This window comes from Mytilus edulis, chromosome 4 (genome assembly GCF_963676685.1).
Source record: "Mytilus edulis chromosome 4, xbMytEdul2.2, whole genome shotgun sequence".
Classification (NCBI taxonomy): Eukaryota; Metazoa; Mollusca; class Bivalvia; order Mytilida; family Mytilidae; genus Mytilus; species Mytilus edulis.
The window spans coordinates 73,543,190-73,566,706 of record NC_092347.1 but is presented as its reverse complement, the minus strand read 5'-3'; the positions used below and the strand labels follow the sequence as shown (position 1 = coordinate 73,566,706).

General features: G+C 31.1%; 1 protein-coding gene across 34 annotated transcripts in view; it reads left to right on the top strand.

Moving 5' to 3' along the window:
• The window catches only part of LOC139520464 (unconventional myosin-IXb-like), an 88,576-nt gene extending 67,251 nt beyond the window's left edge, over positions 1–21,325 (top strand). For 18 of the 34 annotated variants that reach the window (XM_071313100.1, XM_071313095.1, XM_071313091.1 and 15 more), the window contains 15 exons: positions 1,099–1,167; positions 3,198–3,517; positions 4,246–4,371; positions 5,273–5,500; positions 5,952–6,057; positions 8,435–8,508; positions 9,000–9,080; positions 12,711–12,903; positions 13,790–13,918; positions 14,895–15,000; positions 15,901–16,032; positions 17,003–17,138; positions 17,540–17,685; positions 18,078–18,229; positions 20,690–21,325. In XM_071313100.1, coding sequence (XP_071169201.1) covers positions 1,099–1,167; positions 3,198–3,517; positions 4,246–4,371; positions 5,273–5,500; positions 5,952–6,057; positions 8,435–8,508; positions 9,000–9,080; positions 12,711–12,903; positions 13,790–13,918; positions 14,895–15,000; positions 15,901–16,032; positions 17,003–17,138; positions 17,540–17,685; positions 18,078–18,229; positions 20,690–21,000 — 2,309 coding nt within the window. In that variant the 3' untranslated portion in view covers positions 21,001–21,325. Of the gene's footprint in view, positions 1–1,098; positions 1,168–3,197; positions 3,518–4,245; positions 4,372–5,272; positions 5,501–5,951; positions 6,058–8,434; positions 8,509–8,999; positions 9,081–12,710; positions 12,904–13,789; positions 13,919–14,894; positions 15,001–15,900; positions 16,033–17,002; positions 17,139–17,539; positions 17,686–18,077; positions 18,729–18,762; positions 18,810–20,689 lie in introns of those variants that run through there. The other 16 variants (XM_071313107.1, XM_071313101.1, XM_071313109.1 and 13 more) reach the window with 3 other exon arrangements.
• Positions 21,326–23,517: the final 2,192 nt, after the last annotated feature.

Below are 23,517 nucleotides of genomic sequence, written 5' to 3'. Positions count from 1 at the left end.
TGAATTTTAATGTGCGTATTGTTATTCTTTTACTTTTCTACATTGGCTAGAGGTATAGGGGGAGGGTTGAGATCTCATAAACATGTTTAACCCCGCCGCAATTTTGCGCCTGTCCCAAGTCAGGAGCCTCTGGCCTTTGTTAGTCTTGTATGATTTTAAATTTTAGTTTCTTGTGTATAATTCGGAGTTTAGTATGACGTCCATTATCACTGTACTATTATGCATATTTTAGGGGCCAGCTGAAGGACACCTACGGGTGCGGGAATTCTCGCTACATTGAAGACCCATTGGTTGCCTTCGGCTGTTGTTTGCTCTATGGTCGGGTGGTTGTCGCTTTGACATATTCACCATTTCCTTTCTCAATTTTACATAACAATATAATACACTTGAAATAGATATCTAGGATTTAGAAACAAACAAAGTAGTTCACTTTACAACTTTGTGTATAGGGATAAGTTATGGTCCTTTCCCCATTGTCATTGTGTCTGTAATTAATTAAAGGTATTTGATTTGGTTTAATGTCTTATAAAATTTTAGACTTGCATCCTGTGTTAAAGAATGTGATTCATTAAAAAAATCATCCTTTTTTACCTCATGATACTTAATTGTGGTAATCTTAAGAAGCTTAACATTTTATTTTCATCTTCAGAACTTTCTAAATTGCTTCTATTGGGGTGAAGAGGGAAGTTATGGAATTTGAGAATTCTCTATTGGTATCATCATGCTGCTATAGTTGTTCTTATTATGTCATGGCCTTACCTTTATGTCTATTTTGATAGCAGTTATACACTTGTCATTTTTGGGTTGCTGGTCGGTGTGAGCCAAGGCTCCGCATTGAAGACCGTATTTTGACTCCTACAATGGTTTATTTTATAAATTGTGACTTAGATGGAGAGTTGTCTCATTGGCACTCAAACCACATTTTCTTATATCTATATATATAGGTCAGTTTTTGACATAATTGACATAACTATAAATTATGTGAATGCAGTTGTTCTTTTCCTAAATTTATATAATCTTTATAAAGTGTGAAGAAATTAATTATATTTTCATTTTGTGAAGAAACCCCAAACTATGTAATATATTCTCATTTTGCAGGTAAAAAACCAAATCGTGAAGACAGTGATGAAGACCAAAGTCCAACTAACACTGAACGTAGACCACCATGTACGTAGAATTTTTTCAGGAACAGATTATAACGCCTTGTTTCAGTTTGAGAATAGAATGCCATTTGGAACTTTATTATATTTCAAAATGAAAGCAAATTTCTAGCTGTAGAGTGCAGAACAAAACTTAACATAGTATAAAGTTTTCTGTTAGCTTCAAGACAGCATTCATACAATCTACAAACAGTCATATATGAATACATGCCAAATCAAAAGACATAAGTTAATCTAACCTAGGATAGGATTTATGTGTAGTGTTGATAGGGCCATTTTTGGCTAGGGCTGTTCCAGTTTAAACAAATTGAGGGTTAGGAGGCTTTTTTTCTTAACCACATTCAAACATGATATAAAATTTCATTTTTACTTATAATTCTTACAAAAAATAAAGAAAATGCAACTGCCTACAATTTATTTATTTGATTGCTTTCCACTCCAGTCCCTGCAATACTCTTATAAACTGACAATATTCTGAATTGCATCTATAAGAAAGAAAGTCTTGGAAGATCTGGAAGTTTTCAGGGTACACATATTTATGTGTCCTTTAGGTTAGTCACCCTGTGTATCTGGTAGGTTGTCGACATTGATATCTATCTAATTATATAATCTGAAGATGCATTTACATATATTTTTAATTTTTTGAAAAAGAAAAGACTTTCAGAGCCTTCTTGGAAAAACTAGCTGTAAACAGATTTTTTTTTTACCTAACATATACAAAAGTGAATTTGAAAGGATAAAAAAGCCAACCATTTTGTTTGTTTTGTATCCTAATTTCCTAAATTAGCTGTATTAGAGTTATTCGTAATAATCCAATGATAGAGTCATAGTCATTCATCAGACATATGTTGTTTATTTGTTTAAAATAATAGGTAAATATACATATGGAGAGTTGTCTCATTGGCACTCACACCACATCTTCTTATATATCTATTATGGAATCATAACATTAGTATGACATTTGGCTTTTATAAAGGATATAATAATTTAGGTAAGAAACAAGGATTTTGTGTTTGATTTTGTTAATTTTAAACATTTTTTTTTCAAAGACGAGAATCACTGATATAACATGAATTTCACCAGCAATAAAAAAATTGCAAAACTTATCCCTGAGTTTGTAACAACTATTCAAATGTGAAGGGGAGAGGGTGTGTGGAGTTGGGGATAAATAAACATGCAAGCTCAGATTTATACAATTTTTCGGTTTTTTTATTAAATGGTAAAAATTATATTTATATTTTTGGTCAAAAACAAATTAATTTAGAGATACTGCTATTTTGGTTCAAAACTATTACTAAAAAAGAAATATGATAGACAACAACCAGCAAAATAAGCTAAAAACACATAATATTAAGGTTTTGCTCATTTTTCAAACAGATAGAAAAAACTCAGGTAAGTTACAGGAAAATTCTTGTAAGCATAACACCATTTCTTTGCGCAAACATAATGCTTGTCATTTTCAAATTAGTTTAAACATAACATGTCATTTTCATATTCCTGCAAACATAATGCCTGCCATTTTCAAATTTGTGCAAACATTATGCTTGTCATTTTCAAATTAGTTTAAACATAACATGTCATTTTCAAATTCGCACAAACATAATGCTTGTCATTTATAAATTCATGCAAATGTAGGTTGCCAGATCAGCTTTGATCTGTCTATTATGTAAACAAAAGATTGAAGAATTATTTAGGCATTTCAATGTCCTGCATCACCAAAGGCAAATGCAGGTTATTTATCGCTCAGCTCTGTCTGTATTATGTATGGCCATCAATCCAAAAGACCTTGTGTAGAAAAGTTTTTTTGGCTTTTATGAAATGAATGATTTTATATTTGATCTGCAGATTCTTATGTTAGTTTTAGCAGGTTAGCAATTTTAACATCTGCCTTACGGCAACATCCTATTTGAAATTTTACAACACCCATTGTACAAGGAAAACTATCTACAAATTTTTCTTGGCTTCTTTATAAGGGAATAATTTAAAATTTTGTTTGCAGCTTCATATTAAATTAATACTATAATTTGACCATTTTAGTTGGACTTATTGGAGGTATACCTGTTCTCCCTGGGCTTAGACCAGATCAGCTGTCCCCAACGTCTCCAAAATCACCATCAGATCCCAAATATTTCCCTGGTGTAAAGAACTTATCACAAGAAGATATTCATGACAAAAAGAAGACTCCAAAACGAGGAAGTAGTCGCAGAGACAAAGAACAAAATGATACACCCAAGAGAGGTGAATCACCAGCACGGGATGTGAAATTTGGAGAGAAAACAGAATGGCAATATCCCAGTGATCTTGTTATTACAGATTACAGAGAGTTAGCTGCCTTGGATGATTTTATTCTGAAAAAGGTGAAATTTATGATACTGAGTAGATATAAAAAGATGTGGTATGAGTGCCATTGAGATCACTTTCCATCCGAGTGACTCTTTGTAAAAGTAAACCATTATAGGTCTAGGTATCAACAGAAGCTGCACTGCAGTTTATTTGTCATGTTCTTTTATTTTCACTCCATATGATAGCTCATTATTTTTATCATGTTTGATTTCAATGATAAACAATCCCTAAATAAATATACCGATAAACATAAAGGCAATCAGAACATAGTAATGAAGGGTCAAAATTTGGTTGCAAGAAATCAAAGATATTACTATTTTTTGGCAAGTTATAAAGCTAGAGGAAATCTATTTTTTTTAATTAGTTCTTGTGTAGTTCTCTTTATGAATACTTTGAACTGCATGCTTGATTTTAATGAAACTTGATGTTGCATTTTATCAATTATGTTCATATTTTGAATGGACAGTATTAAATTCATCAACCTTTTGATGGAGATATTTGCAATACTTGGGAATATTGCATGCTGAATTTTAAAATAGTATACATATACATGTAATTATAAGCTTCTATACCATATTGTTGATAATGTATGTATATGCTATTGTCATCAATACAAATACTATTAATATATGAAGTGAATTCAAATTCTTCAAATTATCATGTGACTTTTAACTTTTGCTACAAATAATTTTGGTCTTCCTTCAATATATAAAACATAAAGTGTATTCATTTTTGTTCACAGCTGATTGACTATAGCAAAGACTTAAGTAAAAACAAGCAGATGGAATCTGTATTTGATGATGTTTTCATGAGATCAATGTCAGAATTTCATCTAGAAATGCAGGCCACTTTGTCAGTGGAAAAACAGGTAACAATAATGTTAATATGCTAAAGAATTATACAAGGAAATATGTAGTATATTGATGATAACATTAATCAAATAAATGCCTTGATAACATTTGTCACAGTTTTGAACTGGTGATATTAGAATGTTTTAATTTTACTTGGCTAATTCAAATGTTTATATTTTACTTGTATCCTCTGCTTTAAGGCCAAGTAATATCTACATTTGTAGACTCGAATCGAATGTCAATGTTTTTTTCTCAGTCAAGGAGAGTGAGAAAACAATGCAGTCACATGCCAACATCATTAAAGATGCCACTTAAGGTGGTACCCAACACTACAGGGAAAAATCTCTGTAAAGTCAGCTAAACGTTTTAATTACGTTGTGTTGTAAAAAGAATATTAAGCTTCTCAATGATCAAAATTGGTGTTTGTCAAATTGCTATATAACCAGTGTAATTTTTCTGACAAAACGGGTTGGTTCAATTTTTTATATTTTAATATTTTTGTTAAAGGGTCAAAGTAAATACTTTGACAAAATTTTATGAAAATTAAACGAGCCAAATTAATTTTAGTGAAAGTGTTGGGTACCACCTTAAAATAGGGATAAATAGATTTCTGTGGATTCATTATTGTTTATGTGTACCAATTTTCATGCATTTCGTAGAAATATATATGATTTTAAATACTTAACAGTGAATAAATTATCAATCGGCTTGTGTGCAGTATAAATCAAAACCAAGAAATCAAATATCCATTAAAATATAATTTTCTCCTGTTACATGAAAATTGGTACCAATAGACTTAAATGAAACCACATTATATTTGGTCTTTCAACTCCAGAAATTGTCTGTGCTATAATCTCATTAAAAAGCAATATCTTCCTCTTATTATCCAAACAATAGATTATCTATAATTTATTACAGAAAGGGAATATGGACATTCCGTATAGAGATCTTCTACAAAAATTTGCTCAGTTGCTTGAGGCTACATTAAAGAACAGGCATAATAAAGGCACTTTCCCAATTACGATGGGAGTTAATGCATTCCGTGGTTTTCTGGACGAGTTTATCAAACATAAACGAAAAGAAAGGAAAGATGACCAAATACCTAAAAAGAAGATTAGAAGAAGAGATAGGCCAAAAGATATTTATGTAAGTAAAGTTTTGTAGGTTTTCAGTAACTACATTAATAGTCCTTGAAAAAGAAGTGGCACTGGTAGTATTAGTAGAAAACATGTCTTTGAAGCAGACTAAATTTTTAACTCTGTTGAATTGTTTAAATAAGTTATCATTTCTGGTGACAAATGAATTTATTTAACTTTGCCATTGACCAATACAGTAATATTTTCTCAGCAATTACTAGTCGTAGCTTCGTGATATATAAGGCACCCAGCTTCATCTGGTCATGCCATTCCATGAAACATTTGATCAGTTTCTTCGATATTCAGCTCAATATTTGCAGACAACTTTCATCTTAAACATTTCTGTCATGTATAATCATGTATATTTATGACATTTCGCCACATTTAGTCAACATTGAGCAGCAGTGGTTTCAGTGAGTGTTAAACAAGTAAGACTAAAATATTTTTTTTTCTATTTTCAGGAGGTGATGGGACACAAGTTTATGTTAGTACAGTTTGGTATTCCCACATTTTGTGAATATTGTTCTAATCTACTGTGGATCATGGAAAAGGGTAGCGTTTGTCAAGGTAGGATTTCATCATAATAAAAAAAAAATTTGCGTCGTATAATGGTATGATGTTGTTGTCGTCGTTGTTTTCGTCGTCCAAAGACGCATTTTGTTTCCGGACAAATGACTTTAGTTTTAGTGAATGGATTTCTAAAAATTTTTAACAGAAGGTTCAATACCACTATAGGAAGGTTGGGATTGATTTTGGGGTTTAGTGGTCCCAAAAAGGGCCCAAATAAGCATTTTTCTTGGTTTTCACAAAATAATTTAAGTATAAGTGAATAAAAATCTGAAATTTAAACACATAGTTAATGGCCACAACATGAAGGTTAGGACTGATTTTTGGAGTTTTGGTCCCAACAGTTTAGGAATTAGGGGCACTTTTAGGGCCCAAGTAAGCATTTTTCTTGGTATTCGCACAGTAACTTTAGTAAAAATTATTGGAAATCTATGGAATTTTAACACAAGGTTAATGACCACAATAGGGAGGTTTGGATTGATTTTGGGAGTTTTATTTCGAACAGTTTTGGAATTGGGGGCTAAAAAGGGCCCAAATTAGCATTTTTCTTGGTTTTCGCACAATTACTTTGGTATAAGTGTATAGAAATCTATGACATTTAAACAAGGTTAATAACCACAAAAGGAAGGTTGGAATTTTTGGGAGTTTTGGTCCCAACAGCTTAGGAATTAGGGGCCAAAAGGGTTCCAAGATAAATTTTGTTTGATTTCATCAAATATTGAACTATCGGGGTTCCTTGATATGCCCAATCTAACCGTGTATTTAGAATCTTGATATTTGGTCCTGTTTTCAAATTGGTCTACATTAAGGTTCAAAGTGTTCAAAATTAAATTTAGTTTGATTTTAAGAAAAATTGAATTCTTGAGGTTCTTTGATATGCTGAATCTTAAAATGTACTTATTTTTTTTATTATGAGGGCAGTTTTCAAGTTAGTCCAAATCGAGGTAAAAAATTAAACTTTGTTTGATTTCAACAAAAATTGAATATATGGGGTTCTTTGATATGCTAACCATATGTATTTAGATTTTTTATATTTGGGACCAGTTATCAAATTGGTCAGTATTGAGGTTTAAAGGGTTCAAAATGGAACTTTATTAGATTTCTTCAAAAATTGAATTCTTGGGGTTCTTTGGTATGCTGAATCTAACATGTATTTTGATTTTGGATATTGGACCATAATTGGTAAATGTCCAATCTAAAAGTGTTTAAGTTTAAGTTCTTAATAGACCACATTCATTCTGTGTCAGAAACCTATGTTGTATCAACTATTTAATCACAATCCAAATTCAGAGCTGTATCAAGCTTGAATGTTGTGTCCATACTTGCCCCAAACTCAGGGATCAACTTCTGCGGTCGTATAAAGCTGGGCCCTGCGGAGCACCTGGTTATTACCATGTGTTGATCAAATTTATTTTATAGTTGGCTTTTTCTTCATTGTATATTGTGTCAACTGTTGATTGCCATTGGTATGAAGGAAAGGTATAAAGTTCATGACATGATATTATATAAAGCCTCTACCAATATCATGTAAACTGCTTTAAAAAAAATTTATAGTACAGTAAGGGACGATCCATGTAGGATAAAAAACTTAAATCAAATAGTTTGGGGGTGGGGGGTCAACATTGCTACAAGTTTTGTTAATCTAAAATCGATTTTACATATATCCCTATTGGTCAATCAATTTTTCCCAAATTAAGTGAAGAGGGGGGTCAGTGAAAAAACTATGTGAATTAAGTTTTTTATCCTTCATTGAACTTTTGATGTCGTCCCTAAGACAGCTAGCATTCTTTTATGCAATAATATACAATTACTGTCTTTTGATGAGGTAAATGTGTAGTTTTATTGACTTTTGAAAAACTGATATTCACTGAGGCCAACGGCCGAAGTGAATATCAGTTTTTCAAAAGTCAATTAAACCACATATTTACCGAAACAAAAGACAGTAATTGTTTTATTCCATATTCCGAGAGAAATGTATGTAATGGCAATTATTAACCAAAACCAATTGTACATCAATCGTTTTTTTACCAAAATAGTGCAGGTAAAAGCACGCGACGTTATGCGCGGTGAATATCCCTTTTCCGCAGGTGAATATGCTTATTTATTCAAAATCCCATTCATATAGAAAAACCTACTAAAGTTTTATTAATATGGAATAATTGTTATTGCTGTTTTGTTTGTACTTTGATAAATTTTTGTTGCCTTTTAATATATTATAGTGTTTTTTTTGGTTTTTTTTATCATTGAATAAAACTTACCACCAAAAGGAATTTTTATGTGGATATATTAACTAGTTTCAAGAGTGCTCTACAAATTCTAATCATGGCTTTATAACTTTGTGTTTTTTAACTGAGAATTTTATTTTATTTTTTTACAGTGTGTAAATACACCTGTCACAAGAAATGTGTAAATAAGACAACAACTAAATGTAAAGGTGTGCAAGACAATCAGGTAAGCACAAATATGTCAAAGTCATGTGTCAATTCTTGGAAATTGAGAATGGGCAATTTGATAGAGGTTTATTTAAGGGCAAATTAAACAAATGTTTTTTTTTGACAGCATAAATTGTTTCAGTTCAAAGTAAATAAAAGACTGGTTCAGTTTTAAAAAGTTAAAATGCTATTTCTAGGCAAAGAAGAAATAGTATTATAAAGAAGGCAACAAAAATGTAATTGATTTAAAGATTTTTTTTTATTTAAGAAAAAATTTGAACTACTGAATTGCATTATATGACTTTTTAATTTAAAATTTTTAAGTTAAAAACGAATTCATAATTTTCTTTTTGCTTGAATTTACAAAAATTTAAATAGAGACATAAATGTCTGCTTGGTAATGAGTATTTTGCACATATCTGTGACTTAATGTGAGGATTTACATCATGCACAAAAGTTGAAAGGAATCTTTTACAAAAATTATGGGATAAACTGTACTATACATTTCAGATTCATGGCTCCTTGAGGCCATTTATTCTTCCTCCAATAATGGGTCCGAGAGGAAGGTCTCTCTTCAGACACCATCATAAGGTTTCAAATTTTAATGGAACACCATTAGATATCAATAGAAATTTGCTGACTATCCTATGGAAAAATTGAAACTTCTTAAGTTGCATAAATTGTTTGGAGTTAAAAAATAATGTGATGTTTCAATCTCAGAAATTTGACATACGAACAATCATTTTTACAGAGTTATGTCCCTTGGAAATGTAAATTCTATAGAAAACTGCATTGAAAGCGCTCTTACATATACAATTCTGGACAGATATTTATGAAATTTATATCAAGGGGTTATCACTGTCTGGTGATCCAGCTTGCAAACTAACATGGGGGACATTGCTAGAAATAGAAAATAGGGGTAAAATTCAGAATGTTGAGATCTTTCTACTATCAAATATTCATCAAACTTCTTATAGTTTATGCCCTGAAATGACAAATATTAAAAAAAAAAAAAACATTTGCCTTTTATCTTGGATTCTAGAATAGATGGAAACTAAAAACAAAAATAATCAGCAACTGAGGTAGTGAGTTTGAACCCAGCTCGTGCATGTGCACTCAACTTTGGTTTTCTCTTGGCACTCTGGCTTCCTCCACCAATAAAACTGGTCGTCACAAAATAGCCCAAAAGTGGTGCTTAAAAGTGGCGTTAAAACATCAACTATCAATCAATCAAATCAGCAAAATTGTCAGATATTGTCAGACGGCTCCTTGAAAGAGTTATAGCTAGTGATATTGACATTTGATGATAAAGATGAGCCTAAAATTAAAGTGTGAGGAGTGTAAAACTTTGCAACAGTGTATCTTTGGAATACCTTATTTGTTGATTACCCAAGTCTAATTATTATCATGTCCTCTAAACTATTTTAAAAGTCTAGCATGATGACGCTTGTGTATTAGTAAAGGGAGGTAATTCATTAAATTCTAAATATTTAGAGCAAAACCTAAGAATTAGTCAGCAGATTTCTGTTGTAAAGCTTGCTGTCAAACTAACATTGTTTCTTTAACTGTTTATTCTAACCAGTACATTTGGAAGTGCAGATGTTGCTTTAATGTAGCATCTGCTCGCTCATCTTGGGAATTATTAGTGAGTTTGATTGTTGTCCATATTAAAAACCAATTTTACTTACACCTGCATTTTTTTGTTTATATGATGTTTTTTTTATAAGATTGATTTAAGTTTTCATATTCAATGTTGTTTTTGGTAGGGAGAGGATTACAATCTGTTAGCTTAATCATTTGACATTTCTAAACAGATAGCATGTGTCAGTTATCAGGTTTTTTTGTCCCCTCTGCAATAAGTGGTTGCAGAATTTGAGACATAGGTATGCTAATTATCCTGCAATCATAAGTGATTAATACTGTGAAAGTACTTTAATTCGTGGGTATCAATTTTTGTGGTTTGAGCAATAGCTACATGTTTGTGGGTTTTTAAATTCGTTGATTTTATTTTTCTAAAAAAAAAGAATTGAAAAATTAAAGCCTTTTGAAACGAAGGTTACAAATAGTCTGGATTGAAGGAAATTGCAAAGTTAACATTGACCCGTGTAAATAGTAGTGATAACACTAATTTACCCATGATTAAGTGATCAACAGATTCAAGACCATCAAAGGTGTTAATTATGCCATAAACATGTCACCTAAAGAAAACAGTAACATAAACAAATGCTATAAACGTATCTTGAATTGTCAAATAATCCTTATCAAAATCAAGTCCAGCATGAATTTATTATTTCACATATGTACAAGAACTATGAGAATATAAAATGAGCACTGTATCATACTAGCATATCAATACCGGAAATCTAACTTTCATCGATCAAAAATATTTTTTATGAGAATTAAAAGATCAAAAGTTGTACAGTTTAGGTTATTAAAGATTAAATGGGTATAATCCTGCATTCGGTTGTAGTTCTGTGAATGCTATAAAAGTATTCTCAGATTTTTCGTTATTCAATATATTTTCTAGATCATATCAGTAGTCAAACCTACCGTTGGGGATTTTTCCATGTTTTGATTTGGACAATGGTTGATTTATTTCTTTGGACACTTAAATAAGTGGATAAAGTCATGTACGAAAACCACGAAAAATTGGTACCACACGAACAAAAGTACTCTCACAGTAATAAGGTTTATACCGGTGCTTTACAGTTTGAACATTTGACACAAATCTCCATCCAAGTCACAATTTGTAAAAAGTAAACCATGATAGGTCAAAGTATGGCCTTTAACACAGGGTCTTGGCTCAAAGCTATCAGCAAACAATAAAGGGCCCCAAAATGACTAGTGAAAAAGAATTCAACCAGGAAAACCAATGGTGTAATCTGTATAAAAAAATAAGAAACAAGAAACACTGATGAACCACATATGTTAGATTAAAATGAGAGCAATATCCCTATTGATTTTGAGTCAAGATCTTAGTTACTAAAAATAGACTGAAATTTGAGCAGACGAGTGTTTTCCAGCTGCCATTAAAATCAATTGCTGAAAAATAGATTGTCACCTTACCTGTATACCGAGGTCTAAAATCATAACAGAAGTATACATTAAATAAACAGAAAAAAGAGAGCCATCATGTCACTTCAAGCTATTGCACTTTACACTTGGGGTGTTGGGTATATGTGTGAGTGCTCTTTAACAGATGATTCCTAGTTTATGTTATACTTGTTGTAAAACTTGGATGTTTAAGAATTTCTTTCAATATCAAATTCAGTATAGCAGGCGAGACATTTTTTTGTGTATGCACTTGTGTTTATATTATTTTTTAGTAAATCATGATGTTGTTTGGGATCTACAATAAAAAAAAACTTCTTTTTTCTTTCTTTTTTCAATTTGTAATTGCAATTTGCAGTGGAATATAATCAGTAACAGTGAAAAATATGTGTGTTCTTTTTTAATTCTTGTATTTTTTAGATTCTTTAAACAACTAATATCAAAATTTGTGTCATTTTTTTTAGTTATTTTATTTCTTTCAGTTTTTGTGCGCCTAATACATGTATTCAAATTTATAACAGTTTATGTGCTTTTCAGCTAAGACTTATTCAGATTGTTGGCTTACTTAAAAAAGTTTTCAATTATTTCTTAAAAATTGCGTCTCAATGAAATCACCATTAATTGTTAAACACAGCTTTATTTTGGAAAAAAATACGAGAAGTCAATATAAAATAAAATCAGTTAATAATTTCATTCACTTTCTTTCCATATACATGTATGTAAAATGTTTGCTTAATGTAAAATATTTACTTTAATCAAAGCAAAAAACTTTATTACAATTAACATAAATATATATATTATAAGGCTACTACGATGCTAGATATAAAATTTTGAATTTATAATTTTGGAAGCATTTGAAGAATGACAGCACTTGATGAATCCTTAACAAATATGAATTTAAGAAAAATTATCTTAAATTGAAAGTTAAATATTCAAAGATGATAAATTGTGAGTTTGAATAATTTATGCAAATGTTGTTTTTTTTTGGCTGTAGAAATTATACTCAGTCCTAATTTGAGAAAATATTATACAATGCAAAGTTTTACTTCTCTCAGAAAGTGATAAGATTATCAAATTATAGAAAATTTAAGCTTAAGGAAAATGAAATCAAGCAACAACAAAAAAGTAACATGAAATTCTGAATAAAACATGTGTTTTATTTTTGTGCAGTTTGCTGGTACTCGTGTGTTCGGTGTACAGTTATCTAGTTTAGTGTCGAAGGACAGAAAAGTTCCTGTGGTTGTGGAAAGACTTATAACTGTTATAGAGCTTCATGGATTATATGTAGAAGGATTATATAGACGAGCTGGAGCTCAGGCAAAAGTTAAAATTCTAAAACAACTAATTGATAGCGGCAAAGAAGGTAATATGTCTCATGACTCATATTTAAGGTATTACTAAAGTGTAACAACTAACTTAAGTATAGTCAAAATCTTGCATGAGTTTGATAATCAGAAAATCTAAAATAGGAAACCTGTTTTCAACTTGTAAAAATATCTTCTATTACTTCTTGTTGATATGATAACACCTTCAGATCCTCTTTAAATTGTATGATGGATTCCATTCATCACAACTTAGATGAGGTTCATTATCCGAAAACTCTGAAATTAGAGACACGGTCTTGAAATCCCATGTCAATTATGCTATTTAGGGAGTTATGAAAGCATGCTCACCAAACATGCCAAAGGTTCTTTCATTTAAACCTGAGAACATTCATGTTTCCTAAATTTCTTTGTGCAACAAGTTACATTAAACAAGTTTTGTTATTTGCAGATTTAGTGGGCATAGCTATAACTGAATACCAAATTCACGTTATGTAAAATCAGTTTTGTTATTTGCAGATTTAGTGGGCATAGCTAAAATTGAATACCTAATTCACGTTATGTAAAATCAGTTTTGTTATTTGCAGATTTAGTGGGCATAGCTAAAACTGAATACCAAATTCACGTTATGTAAAATCAGTTTTGTTATTTGCAGATTTAGTGGGCATAGCTAAAACTGAATACCAAATTCATGTTATGTAAAATTAGTTTTGCTATTTTCAGATTTAGTAGCCATAAATACAACAGAATACCAAATTCAGGTTACATTAAATTAGTTTTGCTATTTTCAGATTTAGTAGCCATAGATACAACAGAATACCAAATTCAGGTTACGTTAAATTAGTTTTGCTATTTTCAGATTTAGTGGGCATAGCTAAAACTGAATACCAAATTAACATTATGTAAAATCATTTTTGTTATTTGCAGATTTAGTAGCTATAGATACAACAGAATACCAAATTCATGTCCTAGCAGCAGTACTCAAGGGCTTCTTCAGAGATCTGCCAGAACCAGTATTAACCTATGACCTTTATGATGACTTCATTAGGGCAGCAGGTATGTAAATTCAGGGGAACCAGTGTTATGATAAGTTGATACATCTAGTACTTCTTTGGATAAATATGATAGTTAAAATATTTTTACATTATTTGTTTAAAGAGCTTGACTAATCAGAAATTTTATATAGAAAAAGAGAGATGATCAATATCAAAGAGATATTCAAACTTAGAATTTGAAAACAAACTATAAATGCCATTGCAAAAAATCAATTAAAAGACATCAGTAAACCAAACACCACATAGAAAACTAAAGACTGAGCCACATGATACACACCAAAAACCTGATCTCAGGTGCTCCTGAAGGGTAGGCAGATCTTATCCTGCTCCACATGTGACACCTACTCCTAAATAATATGTTAATAAGTTTAATCAAGTGATAAGTCATGTCTTAATATCAGGTTTTAGATATATGTTCTTCTGTTGTCAGTTGCATTGGTAACAGTAATATCTGGTTAACAATTTTCAATTTTAGATTTTCAACATATGAGCTTTGGCTATATATTTTATTTAACTTTGTGCTAAGAATTCCAACACATTTTTATACGACCGCAAAAATTGAAATTTTTTTAGTCGTATATTGATATCACGTCGTTGTCCGAAGACATTTGGTTTTCGAACTCTATCTTTAGTAAAAGTAAATAGAAATCTATGAAATTTAAACACAAGGTTTATGACCATAAAAGGAAGGTTGGGTTTGATTTGGGTGTTTTGGTCCCAACAGTTTAGGAATTAGGGGCCAAAAAGGGCCCAAATGAGCATTTTCCTTGGTTTTCAAATCCAAATTCAGCTGTATCAAGCTTAAATGTTGTGTCCATACTTGCCCCAACTGTTCAGGGTTTGACCTCTGCGGTCCTATAAAGCTGCGTCCTGCGGAGCATCTGGTTAATTGTTGATTAAAAGTAAAATTGAAAGATAGGAGATTTTATTTTTAATGTGACTTAGATATAAATGTGGTGATTAATTGTATATTTCAGAAATTCATGATGAGAAAGAGAGAATGCAATCTTTGTATGCAGTCATTGATAAACTGCCTAAACCTAATTATGATCTGTTTGAAAGAATTATATTCCATTTGGCAAGGTAAAGACTTGTTATAAATGTTTACAGGTAGTGTCAATACAGATATTTCAAATAAGACTATTATACCCCTGCTTTGAAAAAAGGGGGTTTACTGTTTACCTCTGTCTGTCTGTCCTTCCATCCATCCATCCTTCTGTCAGTCCATCAGTCCTTCAGTGCATCTGTCTCATGAATATTTTTCGTCACATTTTTCTCAGGAACTACACTACAAGGATTTCTGAAATTTAGTTTCAGGCTTGATATAAGTCAGCTATAAGGTGTGATGCATTTTCAGATTCATCACTCGCCAACTTTCTGTTTACCGAACACTTGTATGATTTTACACATGATAGCCAAGTTGAAAATTTTCGTCACAATTTTCTCAGGTACTACTTTACAAGGATTTCTGACATTTGGTTTCAGGGTTTATATAAGTCAGCTATACCCTGTGATGCGTTTTCAGAGTCATCACTCGATAACTTCCTGTTTACCGAACACATGCATATTTTTACACTATTAATATTTTCCACTTGCGGCGGGGGTATCACCAGTGAGCAATAGCTCGCAGTTTCACTTGTTGTTTATGCACTTTATTGTCTTGTTATTTGTTGAGGGCCTAGCAACTTAAACTTTGTAAAATATGAATAGCATGTTTAATTCTTAAGGTTGATATTTAACAATCAAGGAAGTCACACATTGCAAAATTATTTTTGACCTCATTATGTATCGGTGTTTAAATATATGTGTTACATGTATATAGGTGATTAAAACGTAATAGCTAGATTTCTAAGATGAAGAACTTTATATTAGAATCTTTAGTCTGTTTGTAATTACTTTAAAGTTAAATTATCCATCCATAATTGTAAATCAATAATAAATCGGCCAATTTATGATGTGTTCGTATCCTTTTGCTTATTTCAGAGTGGCTCATCATGAAGATGTTAACAGAATGAGTGTCAATGGTTTAGCCATTATTTTTGCTCCTACTTTCCTCAGAACAAATAAAAAACTTCAAGCACAAGAATCGTTGAATCAAGTGCCTAAACAAACCATGTAAGTATTTATTATATTTTACAAGATTAACCCCATAGCAATTATGGCAAATGATACATGTTTTGAACCAAGTTAAATCAGTTATAATTCCAAAATATTAACCTTCCAAAGAAAGGAAGTAAGTGAACAATATCCGAAATAACATCAAGAAACAGAAGTATTTTAAATGTTTATTGAAATGAAAGAAAAAAGGATTATGATTAAATCCTGATTGGTTAAGGAAGGGTTGCATTGTGATAAGTAAATCCTGATTGGTTAAGGAAGGGTTGCATTGTGATAATTAAATCCTGATTGGTTAAGGAAGGGTTGCATTGTGATAATTCATTGTGATAAGTAAATCCTGATTGGTTAAGGAAGGGTTGCATTGTGATAATTAAATCCTGATTGGTTAAGGAAGGGTTGCATTGTGATAATTAAATCCTGATTGGTTAAGGAAGGGTTGCATTGTGATAATTAAATCCTGATTGGTTAAGGAAGGGTTGCATTGTGATAATTAAATCCTGATTGGTTAAGGAAGGGTTGCATTGTGATAATTAAATCCTGATTGGTTAAGGAAGGGATGCATTGTGATAATTAAATCCTGATTGGTTAAGGAAGGGATGCATTGTGATAATTAAATCCTGATTGGTTAAGGAAGGGATGCATTGTGATAATTAAATCCTGATTGGTTAAGGAAGGGTTGCATTGTGATAATTAAATCCTGATTGGTTAAGGAAGGGTTGCATTGTGATAATAAAATCCTGATTGGTTAAGGAAGGGTTGCATTGTGATAATTAAATCCTGATTGGTTAAGGAAGGGTTGCATTGTGATAATTAAATCCTGATTGGTTAAGGAAGGGTTGCATTGTGATAATTTTATCTGTTTGTACGATTGTTTTTATGTTGTTTGTAATATGTCATTTTGTTTTCACCGATTGTTCTTGATCTCAAACACAAAGTCCTTGAGGATGACATATTAACTTTGTTGCAGAGTAATTGAAAAAATCATCAGTGAACAATTAGACAAATTAAGATCAACGTTAGAAGATTTACAAACTCTTGAGAGTGCAGAGATTACTGCAGTGGATCGGCTACAAGTCGTCAGAACAAGCATGAGAATCTCTAAGGTAACAAATACATAAATACAAGCAATTTAGGGATCAGTTATCTCCCCTGTCAAAATTACAGATTTTCTGATTCTTTGAAAATTCAGATTTATTTCTAGAAATATCCTAAAGAATGGAATTAAATAATTTCAGCAAGCTTATTTCCGAGAAAATAATGATAAGTTACTTATTACTTAATTTACAAATGTTTGCAAATTAATGACATACAATACTCGTCTTTAAATAATAAAAAAATTCAGACCAGTCAATATTAGCAAATGGATGTCAAGTCATCTTATAATTCAAGTGTAATGATTAATTTATACTGATGACTCATGTATCTAAACTCATGACAGTGGAGTTCTTTCAATCAGCATAATTTAAAGATAGTCTTGTGTACATTAATATTCTTTTCTATATAGTCCCCTACGAGGGAGAGAGCTGTAAGTCCCATGATACCAGATGTTCCTGTAACAGAGGAGGAAGAGGAAGAGGTAGAGATCTCAACAGATGTGGAGGAAGAGGAGAAAGCTCTCAAATCTCATCTACGATCAATCAGGAAAGAAAAGTATGTTGGTTATAGATAGGAAAACATTGTGTTCAATCCCCTGTGTCCGAGAGGCTGATAATTTGTGCATTACGTGATTTCGTCATGTTCCCAAAGTAACATTAATAGAATAGTTCATGTTATAGTTTAAGTCTTCTAAAGGGAGGGACACGTTAAGTCTTCTAAAGGGAGGGACAAGTTAAAATTTGATAAGTTAAAACATCAATTAATAATCGCAATCTCATGTTTTACCATATTCAACTATTTTTTTGTTAAAATGAATGACAATCAAAAGAATTTGTTCCATGTTTGGGCAAATTTTATCAAAATGAATTTGACTTGGTAAATTCTTATGCCTAAAGCTCTCATGTAGTTATCTCTTTTTTTCATGACACTATTCTTATCTCTTGCAGACAAAATTTAACATCCAAATTGCCAGCATTAGAATGTCGCCATTTGTCGTCTGATGATGACATAAACAGTACAGATGATGTTGACAGTACATACGATACTGCTGATGATTTTGACGAGAACGAAGAATTTGCAATGACATTTGAACATCCAGGTAGATTGAGAAGCAGCTTTAGATGAACTTTGACCCTACATCTGTTATTGTTTTAAGTTACGTTGCTGCTATGCTCCAGCAGTGTAAATTAATGGGAATATATCTATGGCTTCAATTTAACATGTGATAATTATTGTGCATAAGAATCTGTTCTTGAGTACTGAAGCTTTGCTGGAAGTAACGAAAAACCAAAAAGTTATATGACAATAGGCCTTTGAAAATTTTCTTCAAGTCTTTTTTTCGGTATTGGTCCAAGTTTAACTGTCTTTATTTCCTAATTTCTCATTTCTGGATGTATGCATGGTTAAATTCTTCTCCTCACCTCCATAACCATTTCTAAATCTGTTTAAAAAGATACATGTATATCTGATAGTTATTGCATTTCTTTAATGATTTCAGTTCTGTAGTTGATGTATCTAAATGTATGTCGCTGCTATATCCGACCTATAAGTAAAAAATATTAAAACAAATTTGTAAAAACATACAAACAAAATAAAAACTAGAAAAACAACAATTTATTTTTATGTATTCAGGCGCTAAAGCCCAGGTTCATGGAAAAATGCACTGAAGCCACAGTTAGGTAAAAGTACACATTTTTAGAAACTTTCCAAGCACTGATTATAATTATATCTAAAACCTGTTAAGAACTAATGTTATGAAGTTTATTTTAGTTGCTTTGGTGGCAGGGCTAGAAATTAACCAATTACTATCAATTCACATTTATTATGATTGCACACAATTAGATTTATCTTAAAATCAGTTTTCTTTCAAGCTTTTTAAATTGTTGATTAAAATAGTGATGATCGAACATGCTTTTGGAATAACAAGGTGTTTTTTTTATGCCCACCTACGATAGTAGAGAGGCATATGTTTTCTTGTCTGTGTCCGTTTGTCCCTCTGTTCGTTCATCCATCTGTTTGTCCCGCTTCAGGTAAAAGTTTTTGGTCAAGGTAGTTTTTGATTAAGTTGGAAGTCCAATCAATTTGAAACTTAGTACACATGTTCTCTATGATATGATCTTTCTAATTTTAATGCCAAATTAGAGTTTATACCTCAATTTCACTGTCCACTGAACATACAAAATGATAGAGCTAGTGGGGCATCTGTGTACTGGGGACACATTGTTTTTGTTTTTGGTGAAACAGAATATTATCAACTAATTTTAAAGTAAGAGTTCATTACTTAACCTTCCTTTCAAGGGAAGTAACTCCACCGAAGCAATCCACTTCAAATTAATTTATTTTATTCTTTTGGTTGTAAGCTTATATAATTTGGTGTGATCTTTTGGATGCCATTGTACTGTAATCTGAAAAATAACTTTGACTGATACATAAAAAAACAAACCAACATATTTATTAGCCTTTGCATTAGAAGAAACCTGTGGATACAAGTGATATTTAAATTTGAAAACAGTTTTATTTTACCCAGAGCTTTCATACCCGTAGCCAGGGGGGGTTCAGGGGGTTCGGACGAACCCCCCCTTGAAAACAAATAAGCACTGTTAAAAGTCGATGTTCTGTTCGAATTGTGACTGTTAAAGTCGAGTTTGTTAGTCCAACGAACCCCCCTTTGGAAATTTCTGGCTACAGGCCTGGCTTTGTTAAGAATCTGTTTTTCTGTTTATTATAAGAGTAGAATCAGTTAAACAATTATTTTAAAGTGAATATATATGTCTTTGGTCTGATTAGATTAAAGGACGCTTCTGTATAAATCTGGAAAGGCAAAAAGGGATAGGTGCTTAAATGGAGGATATAACTGTAAAGCACAGTATAGCATATTATTTGATAAAAAAAGTAATCAAAGTGTATAAAATATATATGGATTTTTAGTATGGTTAAAAAAAAATTTAATGAAAATGATGTGGTCTAAACACACTGATGAATAAAATGTCTATTTCTGATTTGATTTTGAAACAATTGAATGCTGTTTGGATGATCAAACTCAAATTTTTAATAGACAATTACTTATTTTGATAAAAGGAAAACATCAAAGCTTTAAACTTTGTAGTTGTGCTAGGTTAGAGGTACTGTAATAGAATGTAAGTTTTAACATTGACACAAATAAATTTCTTTCCTACATCAGTTCTTTATACAAAATTAGTTTCTCTAATACCCTTTTCTTCTCATTTCATACTTAAAATGTTCCTTCATAGATCATAGTTCATTGTAGGTAATGGCATTTATATCATTATAATTTTAGAGCCTTTAATATTAACAGTAGATTAACTTTTGAATGCTTGGAATGAACAAAATCATTTCTTTTAGATTAAGTATTTCCTTAGTTACTGATTCTTTTCACATATATTACCCATAATTCTTCATTTCATATTTATTACCCATAATTCTGTTGCTATTTAAATTGTTTTCCTGTCCTTGTAGTAGTTTGCCTTTGTGTATATATATATATTGCTTGCTTCTTTGCATTGCCATTTATTCTCTTTTCTGTCTGCTTCAATTTCAGTCAGCCCACCAAAACAATTAGAACATTTGACAAAACGGAGAGCTTCAGTGCCACTAGCCAAACGTCTTCCTACAAAATATCAGGCCATTTTGGACAAACAATCTGATCAAGAAGCTTTGTGCGTACAATCAGAAAATATAGATTCAAACGATTTGTGTGATAGCAGTGGTCAGTTAAATACACTGACCAATTGTCAAAGTGCTTGTGAGATGACACATAGTATTCTTCTTCCAACATCAATGGAATCCAGTTATGTTGCGTTACCTGCACGAACTTTAGATGATGATGATGATGACGAGATTATGGTTTGACAACTGGAACCATAATCTATAACGCAAATGTGCCAAATTTTTTAAGCCTTCAAAATGTCTCTGCATGATGCTATGTTAAGCTTTAAAAAGCTGAAGTCAAAAACAAAACAGAATTAAATCAAAATAGTTTTATGGAAGGTAATTTTGGAAAGTGATATTGTATAGTGCTTAGGCTAAAAGGAGCTAAAAGTTAGTGTTTCAATACTAGTGACGTTTCACAGAAGAAATACAAATACCATACCCAGCTGTGCTGTGGCTTATGTAATTTTTTTAATTTTTTTTTTAACAAAATACGTGTTGATCATGTATAAACTGATTAATGACAGACTGAGAACAACAAAACAAACTCCACATTTAAATATTTTGTCTGTCTTTGCAATATAAGAACACCTCATGTCCATTGATAACCTTGAATAACCTTGAATCCTTGCATTGTAAATACATCTTATTTATGAGTTTCTATGATTTATCTGTAATAAGATTTTGATATCTTGAAATTTAAACATAATAAGATAATTGATAGTAATGATTCTAATGAACTTTCTTTCCATAGTTTATATCTATAATGTTGGTCAAGCGAAAACAATCAGAAGTTTAAAACTTAAAATTAATTTGGGCATTCATAGATTTTCAAAACAACATTCTGATATGCTCCCCAAAAAGTGTGTAGATATATTTTCTTTTCTATTTGGATATAAGGTTAGACTGTTACTTTTTACTTGATATTCATTAAAGTTCAGTGATTTGCCTTGTCATAGATTGGTTTGAGATATGTCATCTCTCTTATTTTTGAGTGCCTTATTACTTGTTTTAAGAGTTTTTGTTTATAGTTGGTCTTGAATTTTTAGCATAAGTTATAGCTTCAACCAAGTTTTGGTAAATTGTTGTTTCAAGAAATTGAAACATTTTTTGTTTTTAGTTGTTTAAAAGATTTAAAAGATCTCACAATTAAAAGCTTTACACCACTTTAGATATTTTGTCTTGTTACAGATTGTTCTCTTTTTATTTGAAATTTGTCTGACTTTTATATTTAAATCTTTGAATTGGATTTTTTTTGGGTTAATTATTTAATATAGATATTATGTGATTTTTTGATTGATGGTTCGGATTAACACATGTAAGTAGCACAAATACTTCACTGAAATAGGGATGTCTATGTTGAAAAAAAAAGCTGTGAAAATTTCATCTGTCTTGTACGGTTCAAGACTATGTTTAATTTTTATGAAATTTGTTGACTTGCAATTTGCAAATTTAGAAAATAAAAGAAACTTTCAGAATAATAAATTATACAGACCTTCAGAAATACTAAATCTAAGCTCCATAAATTCTATATTTAGAAGAGAAATGAGGATCTGAAATAGGTATTTTTATGGCACTGTGTATGTACACAACTTTTTTTTGCATCTGTTGCAGCATATATATATATAGGGTAGGATAGGGATATGTAGTGCTAATACATATAGATGTGCAATATAGCAATTATGTTTTTGGTTGCATTAAATCATTGTGATGTCACTGCAAAGCATTTTTATTTTTATCTCATAAAAATTCTGCTTGAAAAACAGTCCAAACATTTTAAATTTATATATTTAAATTTGACTTAAACCAGGGTTTTCACCAACTTTAAGCAAAAACCCTTCTTATTGTGTAGAATTGTATGTATTCCAAAAATACAGAATCTCCTATAGACTTAAGAGTCACCTAAATGTCCACAAATGAAATTTTGCTTCCAAGTAGCATATATTTCAGATTCAACTTGTTTTGTGAATGTGATAATTTGTTTTGTGATACAATGTATTGACAGTGATAGTAGAATAGAAATTTGAAAGGTCTACAGCAGATTAATTACTATTGATATTGAGTAATATATGTTTTCATAAAATATTTTTGTTCTTTGTTTGGTTTAAGAAAAAACTTTTAGCAAAAGATGTGTTAATTATCAAGTTCGTATCCATTGTTAACTACCAGATGATGACGTCTATATGTTTGCTTTTGGTGAACTTGTTTTTCCATTTGAATGGTTTTACACTAGTAATTTTTTTGGGGCCCTTTATAGCTTACTGTTCAGTGTGAGCCAAGGCTTCATGTTGAATACTGTACTTTGACCTATAATGGTTTACTTTTATAAACAGTGACTTGGATGGAGAGTTGTCTCATTGGCACTCACACTACATTTTCTTATATCTATTGAATTTTCTTGTTTATGTTTCATTGAGTCCACATCTGTTTTATATTTACTGGGTACTGGGTGCCAAAATAAGTTATGTGTCTTATACATTTGTTTTTGCAAATTGGAAAAAGATCTCTCACAGCCTGTGTTATTACCTTAGAGTAAAGTAAAAAAAAAAGGGTAAGTATTCATTTATTGTTGGGGCTAGTTTTGAGGGATAGCTCTTGCTGTATAGGGACCCCTAAAGTAATAGAAAGCCCATGTATTGCAAATCTGATTTTGTTTATCTATGCTTTATCACTATTCTTACCAACGATCTATCCATACATATGGATATTTTTATATTT